The sequence below is a fragment of the Heterodontus francisci genome, unplaced genomic scaffold, assembly GCF_036365525.1.
Source record: "Heterodontus francisci isolate sHetFra1 unplaced genomic scaffold, sHetFra1.hap1 HAP1_SCAFFOLD_43, whole genome shotgun sequence".
NCBI classification, from domain to species: Eukaryota; Metazoa; Chordata; class Chondrichthyes; order Heterodontiformes; family Heterodontidae; genus Heterodontus; species Heterodontus francisci.
In genome coordinates, this window is record NW_027141852.1 from 13,425,783 (window position 1) to 13,443,411 (window position 17,629).

General features: G+C 44.5%; 1 protein-coding gene across 1 annotated transcript; it reads left to right on the top strand.

The window, feature by feature from the left end:
* Nucleotides 1–439: 439 nt before the first annotated feature.
* On the top strand, nt 440–796 carry LOC137364999 (histone H2A-like; the record flags this gene model as incomplete). Its single annotated transcript, XM_068027871.1, has 1 exon — nt 440–796. A coding segment is annotated over exon 1 (357 nt), but the record flags the coding sequence as incomplete, so codon positions are not given.
* Between the last annotated feature and the right edge of the window lie 16,833 nt (nt 797–17,629).

The window sequence follows — 17,629 nt, forward strand, 5'->3', positions numbered from 1 at the left end:
TAAACTGAATGTTTCCCTTCAGGGAAATGCTGTGAACAGGGATTTAGTGCCGCCCGGGACAGTTTGAAAGCGATTGAAGAAAGATCCACAATTTAAACAACATTTTAAACCCGCGTCTGTAATTGGTGACGGAAAGAGTTGAATAAAACAAAATAAAGGGAAGGGGTTTTAATTATTTGACTAAGGATGACATTTATTTTAATCCACTCCTTTCTGACAATGAAATTGGCGGGCTTTTTGAAATTGACAAATTTTCTGCTTCTGATGTTGTGGCGGTAAATCCCGCCCACTTCTGTTTGTCAGTGACCTGATTGGTGAAGAATATAGGCAAATGAGGTGAATTTAGTAGCGACCAATGGGGAGAGTTTTCAGTCTATAAGTAAAGTAAATGCTGTGGAAAATATCCATTCTTTGTGAAAGTATTTGTGAGATTGTGGAAATGTCTGGAAGAGGAAAGACCAGCGGCAAAGCTCGGGCCAAGGCCAAGTCTCGCTCCTCCCGGGCTGGGCTTCAGTTCCCGGTGGGCCGTGTTCACAGGCACCTAAGAAAGGGCAACTATGCTGAGCGTGTGGGTGCCGGAGCCCCGGTCTATCTGGCTGCTGTGCTCGAGTATCTGACCGCTGAAATCCTCGAGCTGGCTGGCAACGCGGCCCGGGACAACAAGAAGACCCGCATCATTCCCAGACAACTGCAGCTGGCCGTGCGCAACGACGAGGAGCTCAACAAGCTGCTGGGAGGAGTGACTATCGCTCAGGGTGGGGTGCTGCCTAATATCCAGGCCGTGCTGCTGCCCAAGAAAACCAGCACTCAGAGCTCCCAGAAAAAGTAAAGCGGCCAAAATGTCATCTAATAAACCAAAGGCTCTTTTCAGAGCCACCCACAGTCTCTGTGAAAGGGCTGGTTCCTGTCTGATTCCAAAATGTCAGTAACAGGACCGACTGAGAACTATTTCAAATCTTTAAGCATCTGTTTCAGTGATTTCTCACTGTCACCCCAAAGCCTGTCTAATTTATTACTTCCACACTGAGTGAGTTATTTGTCCCGTTACAGATTGCTGAATAGAGTCTTTTACCGCCAGTTACAGATAAGTAGACAAAAAATCACAGATTAAAACTACGTAATATATATAACCCATCACAAACTTTTTTTATTCCGCTTTTATCAGCACAAAGTCGTGGCGCGATTTTACGAACAGCTTTAAACTAACGCCAGATTTTCCATCAATTCGCTTCTTTCCGACACTGAAATGGCGGCTTTTTCGAATTCAAACTGTCTGCCAATTTAAGCCAGTGATTTGTTGTATTTCCTAATTCGAAGCTCTGCGATTGGTTAAGACATGTGAATGAGAAGAGGGTGACCAATCAGAAGTGAGCTCGGGATAGCGCGGGCTCAAACTGTGGGAATTCCAGGTCCCTGAATGATTGAGCTGAAACTGATCAGTTTCACAAATCCTGTCAATTTCAGTGCAGGAAACACCGTCTTGGGGGAAATAACAACACAAGTGGGTCTGGTTCCTGTGACCGATTCAACGGCTGCTGCAAAACTCCCGGATTCCCTCATTGCAGCGAAATCATTTTGAAATTCTATGAAAACAATGAGTGATTCTGGAGGAGTGATGTGGCTTTTCACTGAGGGCATGTGTCGACTGGGGACTAACTGTGGAGCCTCGGGCACTGTTTACACAGCCCGTTGAGAAAATCAAATCCACTGCACATCCTTGCTGCAACTGAAATGTCAAATTCGGGGATTCCATTTTTTTTTCATCCCGAACACAGCAGATTGATTGAACAAACAATTAAAAGTAAAATACTGCGAATGCTGGAATTCTGAAATATTTCAGATTGATTGAACTGTTCTGAACAGCCTATCCCAGCTCCCGTTTCTCGGTCACTGCTCGCTCTGTGAGGCGGTGGGTGGCTCTTAGAAGAGCCTTTGTTGTGTGTTTGCTGAAAAGGGTCGAATTGTTCAGCCGCCGAATCCGTAGAGAGTGATGCCCTGCCGTTTCAGAGCTTACACCACATCCATGGCAGTGACCGTCTTGCGCTTGGCGTGCTCAGTGTAGGTGATTACATTGAGTGTGAGACAAATTCCATCCATCTTTTGTACTTTATGAGATTAATTTTGACACTTTCTGGTACATTATGTGACAGTGAGTTTATTTCTACATCTATCTGTCTGTGGTACTGTGTCTGAGTGTGAGATTATTTGAGTATCAGTCTATGCAACTAAATGTGATTGTGTGATTCATTCTGTATGTCAATCATGAGTATTGTATGCGTGGCAGCTTCTGTATCTATCTTCTACTGTGGCTGAATGTGGATATCATTCTGTATCTGTCAGTGTCTGGAACTAAATGTGAGTGTGAGATTCATTCTGTATGCACCACTCTTTACAGTCAGAATGTGACTGTGTGATTCATTCTCTATGTGTCAGTCTAAAGTATTTTATATGCCATGGTTTTAATTATGTGTCTGTCATTTTATGTGAGCTTGGGTATCAATGTATATATGTCAATCTCTGGTTCTTTCTGTGAGAGTGAGATTAATTCTCTATCTGCTGGTCTCTGAAATTAATTGATTTTGTGATTCACTCTGTGTCTGTCAGTCTATGATACTGTGAATAAGTGGGGGATATATATGGTGTCTGTCTGAACTTGGTATTGAACATGATTGTAGGATTCATTGTGTATCTATAAGTATCCAGACTGAATGTGAAATAAGGTTCATTCTGTACATGAAAATCTCTGTTATTCTATGGAAGTGAACTCAAATATGCCTATCAGTCTTTGACACTGTATCTGATTATGGGATTGACTCAATACCTTTCAGACTTTGCTACTATGCATATGTGTGGTTCAAGTTCTGCATGTCAGTCTCTGTTACTCTATGTGAGTTTGGATATCTTTTATGTATCTCAGTCTCTCGCAATGAATGCAAGTGTGGGATTAACTCTCTTTTCAACAGTATCTGGTAATGATTGTGAGCATGTGACTCCTACAGTATCTGTCAGTGTTTTCTATTGTAATTGACTGTGCAATTCTTCCTATGTCTTTCAGTGCCTAGTACAGTGTGTATGGGATTCATTCTGTACCTGTCAGTATCTGGTACTGAATGAGATTGTGGGATTCATTCTGTTGTCTGTCAATCTCTGCTCGTGTATGTGAGTGATATCTGTTATGCATATATTATTTTCTGGTACTGGAAGTGAATATTGTATTTGTTCTTTACCTGTTAGCCTCTGGTACTACGTATGAGTGTGGGTCTCATTCTGTATCAGTCAGTTTCTGGTACAGTCTGCGTGTGCATATCCAGTGCTCATTTTGCATTTGGCAGTCTCTGGTACTGAATGTGTGTTACAATTTATTTATTATGTGTCAGTCTCTCGGACAGTCCATTACAGTGGGATGAATTTTGTATCTCCCAGCTACTGGTATTGTCTGCAAACGTGATACATTCTGTATCTATGTGACGCTGGTGCTGTATGAGTGTGGAATTCTTCTGTACCTGTACTTAATATGTATCTACGGGATGCTATTGAGAACTATTTGTTGGACACCATAATGAATCACTATTTTCTTGTCTCACTGGTATTTTAAAATATAAACCACTGCACATTTTAACTGTGTGTTTTACTCAGTTGTGGTCTGAGCTTTTTGGACTAGTATTTAGTCTGCAACTGTATGAACACATTTGTGAATGACAACATATATTTCAAACTCACACATGGCATGCTCAGTATAATCAGAATCATTCAATTGATACGATATCATTCAGTACAGCTCTTGCAGAGATTATTGGATTGGTATGCAATGTGTAGTGCAGTGTGCACTAATTGACATAATACTGTAACTTTCCTTTTGATACTGTATCAGATGTTTGTACTACATTGTAATCTGTCACTCAGTCTGCAGTCTGGGCTACATTATTAGGATTCATTCTGTACCTTTCCATCAGCTGCTCTACTTCATATTTAATTTGTAGCTTCGGGTGCACTCTTGTGGGATTGATCCGGTGCCTTTCAATCTGATAGTGGGTGTGATTTTGAACTGAGATTGATGGATCTACCTTTCAGCAGTACTGAGTTGGTGTGAATTGGAAACAACTTCTGCCTCTCCTGCTTTGTTTGATTGTCTGCTGGATTGAAAATGTGTCTCTGGAACTTGGGATCAGTGTGAGTCTGTCTGCTTCTGCTCTCTGTGACTGTGGAACTCATGGCCTGTCTGTGTCTCTGAGCTCTGGGAGTGATAATGTACCTACTCTGTGTTAGAAGGAGTGGACTGGACATATCCTTGTGCCGGGGAATCATCACAATCCTTCTGGTTCCTTTAAGTATTTGCTGACAGAAGGAAAGAAAAATATCTCTTGTAACTCAAGATCAATTGAGGTAGAAACTAGAAAAGACATGAATGTAATATTTCAATTAATAATCATTATGACCAACCACACAGGATGATCAGTAATACAAAGAGTGTCAGTGTCTGATTCCACTGCAGCACTCAGCTTCTGCTGATCAGGTTTTCTTTGGTAGTTTTATAACAATTTAGTGGCATCCAGGAACAACCCAACATCTGCACTGCTCCATGAATGGGAATACCTGCTGGAGCAGGGATTTTTGCACAAGTCAAGTTTTTAATTCCACCTGGCATTATAATGCAAGAACATAATAACTAGTAGCAGGATTAGGCCATTCCGCCACTCAAGTCTGTTCCACCATTCAATAAGATCATGGCAGATCTGCTCATAGTCTCAACTCCACTGTCCTGCGTGTCCCAATAACACTTCACTCCCTTGTAAATCAAAAGTCATTCTAACTCAGCCTTGAATATATTCAATGACCAGCCTCCACCATCCTCTTGGGTAGAGAATTCCAAAGAACAACAACCCTTTGAGAGAAGAAATTCCTCTTCAATTCCATCGAAAATGGGAGCCCCCTTATGTTGAAACTGTTCCCCCTAGTTCTTGATTCCCTCATGAGGGGAAACATCATCTCAGTAAATACCCTGTCAAGCCCCTTCAGTATCTTATATGTTTCATAAGATCACCTCTCATTCTTCTAAACTCCAATGAGTGTAGCACAACCCGGTCAAACGTTCCTCATAAGACAACATCTTCATCCCTGGAATCAACCTAGTGATGTTTGCCTGAACTACCTCCAATGCAAGCATTTTCCTACTTAAATAAGGAGACCAAAACTGTATACACACTCAAGGTGTGGTCTCACCAACACGCTGTACAGTGGTAGCAAGACTTCCCTACATTTCTACTCCAACCCCATTGCAATAAAGGCCAAGATTCCAATAGCCTTCCTAATTACTTGCTGTACTTCCATGCTAACTTTTTGTGATTCATATAAGAGGACACTCAGATCCCTATAGACCACAGCATTCTGCAGTCTCTCTCTATTTAAATAACATTCTGATTTTCTCTAAATCATACCAAAGTGGATAACCTCACATTTTACCACATTATACTTAATATGCCAAATTTTTCCCACACACTTAACTTGTCTTTATCTCTTTGCAGACTCATTGTGTCCTCCGCACAACTTGCTTTCACACCTTTCTTTGTATCAACAGCAAATTTAGTTACAATACACTCGATCCCTTCATCCATATCATTAATATAGGCTGTAAGTAGTTGAGGCCCCAGCACTGATCCCTGTGGCACTCCACGAGTTCCAGTTTGCAAACCTGAAAGTGACACCTTTATCCTAATTCTCTGTTTCTTGTAAGTAAGCATGTACCAGCGACTTGGGTTCGATTCTGGGTACTACCTGTGCAGAGTTTGCAAGTTCTCCCTTTGTCTGCGTGGGTTTTCAGCGGGTGCTCCGGTTTCCTCCCACAGCCAAAGACTTGCAGGTTGATAGGTAAATTGGCCATTATAAATTGCCCCTAGTATAGGTAGGTGGTAGGGGAATTGAGGGAAGTTGGGGATGTGAGAGGGTAATGGGATTAATGTAGGATTAGTATAAATGGGTGGTTGATGGTCAGCACAGACTCGGTGGCTGAAGGCCCTGTTTCAGTACTGTATCTCTAAATAAATAAAATAAATAATATATTACCCGTTAACACCACGAGCTCTTACCTTGTGTAGTAACATTTTGCATGGCACTTTAGCGAATGCCTTTTCAAAATACAACTACACTACATCTACTGGTTCCCCTTCAGTTACCCTGCTTCTTACATCCTCAAAGAATGCTAATAATGTTGGCAAACTTGATTTCCTTTTCATAAATCCATGTTGACTCTGCATGATTGTATTATAATTTTCTAAATGTTCTACAGATTTGAGGGAGGCAAATGTAACCTCACTATTTAAAAAAGGAGAGAGAGAAAAAACAGGGAATTACGGACCAGTTAGCCTTACATCAGTAGTGGGGAAAGTGTGAGAGTCTATTATAAAGGATGTGGTAGCAGAACACCTGGAAAGCATAAACGGGTTTGGACAAAGACAGCATGGGTTAACGAAAGGGAAATCATGCTTAACAAATCTACTGGAGCTTTTTGAGGATGGAACTAGTAGAATAGATAAAGGAGAACCAGGGGATGTGTTGTATCTGGATTTTAAGAAGGCTTTTGATAAGGTCCCACATAAGAGGTTCGTGTGCAAAATTAAAGCAGATGAGATTGGGGGTAATATACTGGCATTGATTGAGAATTGGTTGACAAACAGGAAACAGAGAGTAGGAATAAACGGGCCTTTTGCCAGGTGGCAGGCAGTGACGAGTGGCGTACTACAGGGATCAGTGCCTGGGCCCCAGCTATTCACAATATATATTAATGACTTGGGTGAGGGAACATTTCCAGGTTTGCAGACGACACAAAGCTGGGAAGGAAACTGAGTTGTGAGGAGTATGCAAAGAGGCTCCAATGTGATTTGGACAAGTTGGGTGAGTGGGCAAATGCATGGCAGATGCAGTATAACTTGGATTAATGTGAGGTTATTCACTTCAGTTGTAAAAACAAAAAGGCAGATTATTATCTGAATGGTGACAGATTGGGAAAGGGGGAGGTGCAAAGAGACCTGGGTGTCCTTGTACACCAGTCGCTGAAAGCAAATATTCAGGTGCAGCAAGCAGTTAGGAAGGCAAACGGTATGTTGGCCTTCATTGCAAGCGGATTTGAGTACAGGAGCAAGGAAGTCTTACTACAGTTATACAGGGTTTTGGTGAGAGCACATCTGGAGTATAGTGTGCAGTTTTGGTCTCCTTATCTGAGTAAGGATGTTCTTGCCATGGAGGGAGTGCAAAGAAGATTTACCAGGCTGATTCCTGGGATGACAGGATTGACGTATGAGGAGAGATTGGGTTGACTGGGCCTATATTCACTAGAGTTTAGAACAATGAGAGGGAATCTCATAGAAACCTACAAAAATTCTAACAGGACTAGGCAGGCTAGGTGCAGGGAGGATGTTCCTGATGGCTGGGGAGTCCAGAATCAGGGGTCACAGTCTCAGGATACGAGTATGCCATTTAGAACCGAGATGAGGAGAAATTTCTTCACTCAGAGGGTGATGAACCTGTGGAATTCTCTACAAAGAAAATTACAGAACAGGAACAGGCCCTTCGGCCCTCCAAGCCTGCGCCGATCCAGATCCTCTATCTAAACATGTCGCCTATTTTCTAAGGGTCTGTATCTCTTCCTGCCCATTCATGTATCTGTCTAGATACATCTTAAAAGACGCTATCATGCCCGCGTCTACCACCTCCGCCGGAAACGTGTTCCAGGCACCTACCACCCTCTGCGTAAAGAACTTTCCACACATATCCCCCTAAACTTTTCCCCTCTCACTTTGAACTCATGACCCCTAATAATTGAATCCCCCACTCTGGGAAAAGCTTCTTGCTATCCACCCTGTCTATACCTCTCATGATTTTGTACTGCAGAAGGCAGTGGAGGCCAAGTCATTAAATATATTCAAGAAGGAGATAGATATATTTCTTAATACAAAAGGGATCAAGGGATATGGGGAGAAAGCGGGAAGAGGGTACTGAATTATACGATCAGACTTGATCATTTTTGAATGGCAGAGCAGGGCCGAATGGCCTACTCCTGCTCCAATTTTTCTATGTTTTCTGCGATGACTGACTTAATCATTGGTTCCAGTATTTTCTCAATGGCAGACATTAGGCTAACAGGCCTATCGTTGCCTGCTTTCTCTTTACTGCTTTCTTGAACAGGGACATTACATTTGCAGTTTAATATCCACTGGAACTGTTGCAGGATCTAGGGAATTTAAGAAGATTACAACCAATGCATCCACTATCTATGCAGACACTTCTTTTAAACCTTAGAATGTAGGCCATCAGATCCAGGGGACTTGTCAACCTTTAGTCCCATTAGTTTTCCAAAAACATGTTTTTCTCGCGATGGTGATGTTTTAAGATCCCCCCTCCTTACTCCCCTTGATTTTCTACTATTCTTGGGATGTTTTTTGTGTCTACTTCTGTGAAGACAGATGAAAAATTCTTGTTCAGAGTATCTGCCATTTCCTTGTTTCTCTTGGATCAATCGTTCAACGGAAACTGACAGCTGCTGTTTAAAATGTTTCCTTGACACTACTCACCTGGCGCCAGCAATCGGTGTTGTTTGCATAACTGTCCCCATCCCTACTGTCTGGCTCTGTTCCCTCTATTCACTGCTCAATAACAACACAGTGTGAAACTGGAGCTAAACCATGAACATGCATTACAGGTTTGAGGAGAGAAAACAACAATGATTTTCAACAGCAGCTTCTTCCTGCTCTGTCTCCGTTACCTTGTCCACAAACAGCCTGAGAAAGGCTTCTCCTTCCGCGCTCACTCCATGTTCCTGCTCCACTCCGCCTCTTACAAACAGCCCCCAACTCGCCCTGAACTTGCTCCGTAGTCAATGCTGATCTCTGAGCCCCTCTGCGGACAGGCTCTCAAAGCAATGTGCTGCTGGAAGGAGACTGCTGTTTACTCACTTACCCCGGGGCTCTAAGTCTCCATTCCCGTCTGTTTCAAACAACCTTCTTCCACTCACTAATTAAATGACGCAGAAGGACACGGCTGGAGGAGGCGCATCGCGCATGCGCTTCTTTCCCCACTCATTTACAAAAAAAAATAAATTGGAATAAAAGCAAAATACTGCGGATGCTGGAAATCTGAAATAAAAACAAGAAATGCTGGAACCACTCATCAGGTCTGGCAGCATCTGTGAAAAGTGAAGCAGAGTTAACGTTTCGGGTCAGTGACCCTTCATCGGAACTGACAAAAATAAACTGGAACTTTCCCCAGTTCAGTTTTCTCCGAGTTTGAGCAAAGGAACTGGGGCTGTGGGGAAAGGTCAGAGAACGTTTCAAGCTGGGGGATTCCCCCTTTCTGAAGCTCAGTTTGACATCATTCCCTGCAGTGTGTTTGCTCTTCATTCACCCGTCTTCTCAAAGCAATCCTCCGAGGGAGTCGCTGTGTTTGCTGCGATCGCGCAGGAGTTAATATCTGACAGTAACAGTCCCAGATTAATGTCATCACATTGAAACTGTCCCTCACTGACAGTCATATCGAGCGGTGTGAGCTGAGAGATTACAGAGATCAACAGGGCCAAGAGCGTTAAATTTGGAACATTGTTCACCTCACTCTCTAACTATTACCCAGAGTCTAGGAATAATAATGTGTCTGTTTCTGATCCAATATCAGTTAGAGATGAGACTGCACCGTCTGTCTCCCACGGATCTTTCAAGATAAAATGAGGCTTCCAGGTCAGCCTGTAACTGCTGATGGGGATCTCTCTCTCTCTCTCACTTATTCACTTTCAGCTCTGTCTCTAGTGCTCCATAAAAACGTGGGATCCAGTTATTGGGTGTGATATGGACACACGAATAGAAAATGCACTATTGACACTCCCTCTCTAATGCTGTAGATATGTTTGGGATACCATTATTTAGGATGATATGTATGCACTTTATTGTGTTACTAATACTGTCTCTGATGATACATAAGAATGTGTAATACAGTGTGATATGGACACATTGTTACGAATGGTCGGACTGATTCTCTCTCTCTCTGTGGTGCTGTATATGAAAAGGGGATAATGTTAGTGAGCATGATAGAATCACAGAATCATAGAAGGTTTAAGGCAGAGAAAGAGACCACTTGGCCCATCATCGTATGCGGCAGCCGAAAAACAGTGAGCGTAAAGGAATGGCAGGGGGGCTTCAACCTCGAGAGTCCACCTCCTGTGCTATGTGGGAGCTCCTGGATGCTTCCCGTGTCCTGGAGAACCATTTATCGGTCATCACCTCGTAGCAGATGTAATGTACAACAATACTCCGCTCTCGTTGATTGACGTCTACGCCCCGGTTCAATGCAGCGAGCAGCTGACCGTCTTCCAGCAGCTCCCACTGCTGCTGGCGACATCCAGGCCGGTCATCCTAGGCGGTGACTTCAAAGGCATCATCGATGCACCTGGATGATCCGGCAGGGACGACAGCAAACTGGATGCTATGTCCAGATCCTTAATAGAAACAGTCAAAGATGCCAAACTGCACGACGTCTTCAGCAAACCTGCAGACAGAGCGCAGCATAGATACACATGGTCAAGAACGGACGGGTCTGCCCATTCCAGGATTGACTTCCTATTTGTGTCCCGTGTTTTCACGGTCAGATCCACCGACGTCAAACCGGTGTTCTTCTCCAAGCATTGCCTTTTACTGGCTGACTTTCACTTACAGGATGACCAGCGGGTTGGCAGGGGGACATGGAAGCTCAATGCTACACTGCTAACCCCAGAGAATGTTGAGGAACTCAAAAGGGATTACAAAGGTTGGAGGACCGTGAAACCCCACCTTTGAGTCTCCAGTTCAGTGGTGGGAAGCGATCAAGGAGAACATCAAGAGGTTCTTTATCTTCAAAGGGGTTCAGAGGGCGAGAGAGATAGACAGATGGAAATGTCACGACTCCAGAAAAGTATGCAAAATCTGCTCTGGCTTCAGTCGATGGGGGTCAAGGTCAAGGAGGACCTTCATGCCACGGAGGCCTACAAGATCATCTTCCAGTCCAGAGTCCGCTCCATTGAGCAGGATGAGATGTGCTTGTGTTACTTCTTCTAAAAGGTACACAGAGAGAGCTCTGTTATCAGCAGCCTGCAGGAAGAGGATGGCTCGGTAATGTCTTCGCAGTCCGACATACTAAGGATCAGCAAATCCTTTTATGCTGGGCTGTATGACGCGAAGCCCACAGACAGCAGAGCCTCCCAGTCCTTACTGTCATCTATCACAGAGGTCTTAGATGACAGCAGGAGGGCGAGACTGGACAAACCGCTAATTCTGGATGAGCTGACTAAGGCCATCAAATCCTTCGAGATAAATAAAACTCCCGGAAGCAACGGCTTACCGGTTGAGTTGCATTTGGTCCTGTGGGACTGGGTCGGCCCGGACCTGCTGGAAGTATACGACAGTATGCTCCTAGCCGGCAGCATGTCAGAATCCATGAGGAAAGGCATCATCACCCTCATCTACAAGGGGAAGGGGGAGAGGGCAGAAATCAGAAATTGGCGGCCCATCTCACTGCTTAATGTAGACTACAAGATACTGTCAAAAGTCATAGCCAGTCGAGTCAAGTCTGCTCTGGAGTTGGTGATCCACCCTGATCAGACCTGTACTTTACCCACTCAGGGACACGATCACCCACATTCGGGACAGGAGGGTGGACACCTGCCTCATCAGCCTGGACCAGGAGAAGGCTTTTGACAGGATATTGCACACCTAAATGATGGACGTACTTTCGAAAATGGGGTTTGGGGAGGGAATCTGCAATTGGATCAAACTGCTCGACACCAACATCAGTAGCACAGTCTCAATCAATGGGTGGGAATCAGAAAGTTTCCCGATCCAATCTGGAGTCAGACAGGGTTGTCCTCTCTCCCCTGTCTTGTTTATTTGCTGTATTGAACCCTTTGCTGAGTCTATTAGGAAGGATGCGAGCATAAGAGGGGTGACAATCCCAGACAGTGGAGGCACTCAGGTTAAAACCTCCCTGGACATGGATGAAGTCGCAGCCTTCTGCTCGAACCCGCTGTCTGTGCGCAGACTGATGAGCATCTGCGACCAGTTCGCACTAGCCTTGGGAGCCAACGATAACCACGGCAAGAGAGAGGCCATGTTCTTTGGGAACTGGGCTGACCGATCCTTTGTCCCCTTCACCGTCAGGTCAGACTACCTGAAGGTGCAGGGGATATGGTTCTGAAGGGCCGCGGCATGCACCAAAACCTGGAAGGAGTGAGTAGCCAGGGTACAACACAAGCTGAGCATGTGGGAGCAGCAACTCTCTGGTCCTCAGGTGCGAGGCGCTCACGTTGTTGCTGTAAGTGGCACAGGTCTGGCCCATACCTCATTCCTGCGCTGTGGCGATCACCCGAGTCATTTTCCGCTTCATCTCTGGATCCAAAATGGACCGGGTCCAAAGGGACATGATGTTCAAACCTCTGGATAAGGGTGGGCATAATGTACCCAATATCACCCTCATCCTGATGACTACCTTCGTGTGCGGCTGCATCAAGCTGTGTGCAGATCCCCAATCCGCCAACACCAAGTGTCACTACGTGCTGAGATTCTCTCTGTCCCCAGTGTTGTGAAGGAAGGACCTGGTCACATTGCCGTGGAACGCTCCATCTAGTTGGACTGTGCCGTACCATCAATCATTCGTGGAACAGTTTCTGCGGAAAACACCTTTGACCACCAATCCATCAGGCAGTGGTCTGCACGGAATGTCCTCAAGGCCCTACGGGAAAAGGAGATGGTGGATGCTGTCGGATGGTTACCCGAGCAGACTGCCAAATCATTTGGCGGAATGCCTCATCACCAGAACTTTCCAACAAGCACCAAGGTGTAGCTTGGCTGGTGGTGAGAAGAGCCCTCCCCGTCAGATCCTTCCTGCACGCCCGAAGTCTCACCCCCTCCGCACAATGCCCTCGAAGTGTCTGCGGTGGGGATGAGATGGTTGCCCAGCTTCTTCTGGAATGTGTCTTTGCAAAGCAGGTGTGGAAAGAGATGCATTGGTTTTTGTCGAGGTTCATCCCAAGCAGCTCTGTAACACAGGAGTCTGTGCTCTACGGGCTGTTCCAAGGGACACACACCGAGATAACCACAACTGCTGCTGGAGGACTATCAATTCGGTGAAAGACACTCTTTGGTCTGCCCAAAACGTGGTGGTCTTCCAGCGCAAAGAGTTGTCCACCACCGAATGTTGCAGACTGGCACACTCGAAGGTCCAGGACTACGTGTTGAGGGACGCACTAAAGCTTGGGGCAGCCACAGCAAAGGCTCAATAGGGAAAGACCACCATGTAAGCTCCCCCCACCAAGCTGAACTGAGGGGCTGGATCCATGGAAAACCCCCACAAACTGTGGCGGGAAAATTTTCGTTTGCCATAAAATGTATATGGCATGAAAAATGAAATGGAAGGGTTGTGAGGCAACTCACTCCTGCATTGAAGGAAACTGACCTCCTTTGCACTGTTTGTATTTTTTGACTTGGTGCTGTTTGGAACTGTTTTGTAATGTATTTTTTACAGATCTTTATGAATAAAGTGTATTTTGGAAATAAAAAAAACATTTGTGCAAGTAAGTGTTGTCAATTGCAGCTGCTTGAGCTCTGGGTTTGGAACTTGAGCAGCAGCTGGAGACACTGCTGTGCATTCATGAGGAGAGTTACATGGAAAGCATGTTCATGATTAGACGGAGATTAGAGATACAGCACTGAAACAGGCCCTTCGGCCCACCGAGTCTGTGCCGAACATCAACCACCCATTTATACTAATCCTACACTAATCCCATATTCCTACCAAACATCCCCACCTGTCCCTACATTCCCTACCACCTACCTATACTAGTGACAATTTATAATGGCCAATTTACCTATCAACCTGCAAGTCTTTGGCATGTGGGAGGAAACCGGAGCACCCGGCGAAAACCCACGCAGACACAGGGAGAACTTGCAAACTCCACACAGGTAGTACCCGGAATCGAACCAGGGTCCCTGGAGCTGTTAGGCTGCGGTGCTAACCACTGCGCCACTGTGCCGCCCACAGTGGTCACCCCACAGCTTAAGAGTACGCAGGGAGAGAGGGAATGGGTGACCACAAGGCAGTCAAAAAGAATCAGGCAGGAAGTGCAGGACACCCCGAGTGCATCTCACTCTCCAACAGGTATTCAGTTCTGAATACGGAGGACAGTGATGCTTCATCAGGGGAGTGCAGCCAGATCCAAGTCCATGGCACCATGGGTGACTCAGCTGCAAAGGTGGGTACAGGGAAGATTGGAAAAGCCATAGTGATAGATGATTCAATAGTGAAGGGAACAATCAGCTATTTCTGTGGCCACAGACGTGTATCCAGGAATGGTGTGTTGCCTCCCTGGTGCCAGGGTCAAGGATGTCATTGAGCAGTTACAGAGCATCCTGAAGGGGGAGGGTGAACAGCCAGCATTTGTGGTCCACATCGGAACCAACAACATCGGTAGAAATAAGGATGTTGTCCTGCAGTCAGAATTTATGAAGCTAGGTAAGAAATTAGCAAGCAGGGCATCAAAAGTAGTAATCTCCGGATTATTCCCAGTGCCACGTGCAAGTGTGTACAGGAATAAAAGGATAAGACAGATGAACGTGTGTCTGGAAAGATGGTGCAGGAGGGAGGGCTTTAGATTCTTGGGACAGGTCACACGGATTGCAGTTGAACAGAGCCTGGACAGAGTTCCTTGCGGGACATTTTGCTAGTGCTGTTGGCGAGGGTTTAAACTCATTTAGCAGGGGGATGGGAACCGGAAGGCATGGAAGGCAGAAAATTAATGGATGAGTCTGGAAGAAAGAGGAAACAAAGGTTAGAAAATTTAAAAAGAGTTTGGCAGTGCTCAAGCATATCTTTTTCAATGCAAGGAGTATAGAAAATAAAGCAGATGAGCTGAGGGCACAAATAGACATGTGGCAGTATGATATCACAGCTATTACAGAAACATGGCTTAAGGAGGGACAGGAATAGCAGCTCAACATTCCTGGTTACAGGGTTTTCAGATGTGATAGGGAGGGGGATAAGAAAGGAGGGGGGGTGGCAGTTTTGCTCAAAGTAACTATTACAGCTGTGAAGACGGATGATATGTTGGAAGGTTTATCAAATGAGGCCGTATAGATTGAGCTGAGGAACAAAAAAGGGGCAATCACACTTCTGAGAGTGTGCCATAGACCCCCAAACAGGAGATAGAAGAGCAGATATGTAGGCAAATCTCTGAGAAGTGCAAGAACAATAGAGCAGTAATAGTAGGGGATTTTAACCACCCCAACATGAACTGGGATACTTTTAGTGTGAAAGAAATTGAGGGAGCAGAATTCTTGAGGTGCATTCAGGAGAACTTATTGAGCCAATATGTAGCAAGTCCAACAAGAGAGGGTGCAGTTTTAGATGTAGTTTTAGGAAATGAAGATAGGCAGGTGGAAGGAGTGGCAGTGGGAGAGCATTTTGGTGGTAGTGATCATAATTCAGTCAGTTTTAACATAATTATGTAAAAGGACAAGGATAGAACAGGTGTTTAAGTTCTCAGTTGGGGCAAGGACAACTTTACTAAGCTGAGGAGTGAGTTAGCAAAAGTGGACTGGAAACAGCTACTTGAAGGTAAATCAATGTCAGAGCAGTGGGAAGCACTCAAAGGGGAGATTCCAGGGGTTCAGAGTCAATATGTTCCCACAAAGAAAAAGGGTGGGAAGGCCAAATCTAGAGCCCCATGGATCTTATAAGGTAGTATTATAAGGCAGTAACGGAAAGCTTATGCCCGACTCAGAGAACTCAATACTACTGAAAGCCGAGAGGTGTATCGAATGTGGAGGGGGGAAATCAACATTGAAATTAGGAAAGCTAAGAGAGGGCATGAAAGAATATTGGCAATCAAAATCAAGGTTCGCACAAAGATGTTTTATCAATACATTAACAGAAAAAGGATAACTATGGAAAGAGTAGGGCCCATAAAAGATCATGAAGGTAACCTATGTGTCGGGGCAGAAGATGTTGGCACTGTTCTTAATAAATACTTTGCATCTGTCTTCACAAAAGAGGGTGATGATGCAGATATTGGAGTTAAGGAAGAAGGGTATGAAGTATTGGATGTGATCAATAGAGGGAGAGAGGACATATTAGTGACAGGACATACAAATAGCATATTTGTAAGTTGATAAATCACTAGGGATGGATGCAATGTACCCCACGCTGTTAAAAGAAGCAAGAGAGGAAACAGCGGAAGGTTTGACCATCGTTTTCCAGACCTCACTGGATACAGGTGTGATGCTGGAGGATTGGAAGACTGCGAACATTGTACCTCTGTTTAAAAAGGGAGTGAGGGATAGACCGAATAATTACAGGACAGTCAGTCTAACCTCAGTAGTGGGCAAATTATTGGAATCTATTCTGAGTGACAGGATAAAATGTCACTTAGAAAGGCACAGATTAATCAAGGATAGTCAGCATGGATTTGTTAAGGGAAGATCTTGTCTGCCCAACTTGATTGAAATTTTGAAGAATTAACAAGGAAAATAGATGAAGGTAGTGCAGTTGATGTAGTCTACATGGATGTAAATGTAGGGGGCGTGATCAAGAAGTTTGCAGATGACACAAAGATTGGCTGTTTGATAAATAGCAAGGAGGATCGCTGCAGGCTGCAGGAAGATCTTCATGGTCTGGTCAGATGCACAGAAAAATGACAAATGGAATTCAATCCAGAGAAGTGTGAGGTGATGCATTTGGGGAGGTCAAACAAGGCAAAGGAATACACGATTAACAGGAAAATGCTGAGAGGTGCAGAGAAAGTGAGGTACCTTGGAGTAAATGTCCACAGATCCCTGAAGGTCACAGGACAGGTCGATAAGGTGGTAAGAAGACAATATGGAATCCTTTCCTTTATTAGCTGAGGTATAGAATATAAGAGCAGGGAGGTTATGCTGGAACTGTATAAATCATTAGTCAGGCCACAACTTGAGTACTGTGTGCAGTTCTAATCACCTCATTACAGAAAGGATGTAATTGCACTGGAGAGGGTACAGAGGAGATTTACGAGGATGTTGCCGGGACTGGAAAAATGTAGCTTTGAGGAAAGATTGGATAGGCTGGGGCTATTCTCCTTGGCACAGAGAAGACTGAGGGGAGATCTGACTGGCAGGTACAAAATTTGTGGAGTCTGGATAGAATTGAAGTGAAGGGCCTGTTTACCTTAGCAAAGAGATCAGTGACTATGGGAATAGATTCAAAGTGATTGGCAGAAAGATCACAGGGGAGATGAGGAAAATACTTTTTAGCCAGAGGGTGGTGGGGGTCTGGTGGAATTGATACTGTATTTTAGTTTCGTATTGCATCACTTTTTAGAATGGTATGTAATGTTTATATCAATCTACACTGATGGAATTGATTCTGTCTCTTTCAATTTCACAGTGTGGGCGAGGTCTGAACTGGTATCTAATTTGTGTCTCAGCTTACAATATCTTTCAGCACCTTTGAAACATTCACTGCAATGAATGTTGTACTTGTATGTAACTTGTATCTCAGAGAAACTATGGGGATGTTTAAACATCCTTTATAATGAATGGGTGTGAGCTTTGGGTATGATATTTAATTTAAATCTCAGGGTACATCACTAGGT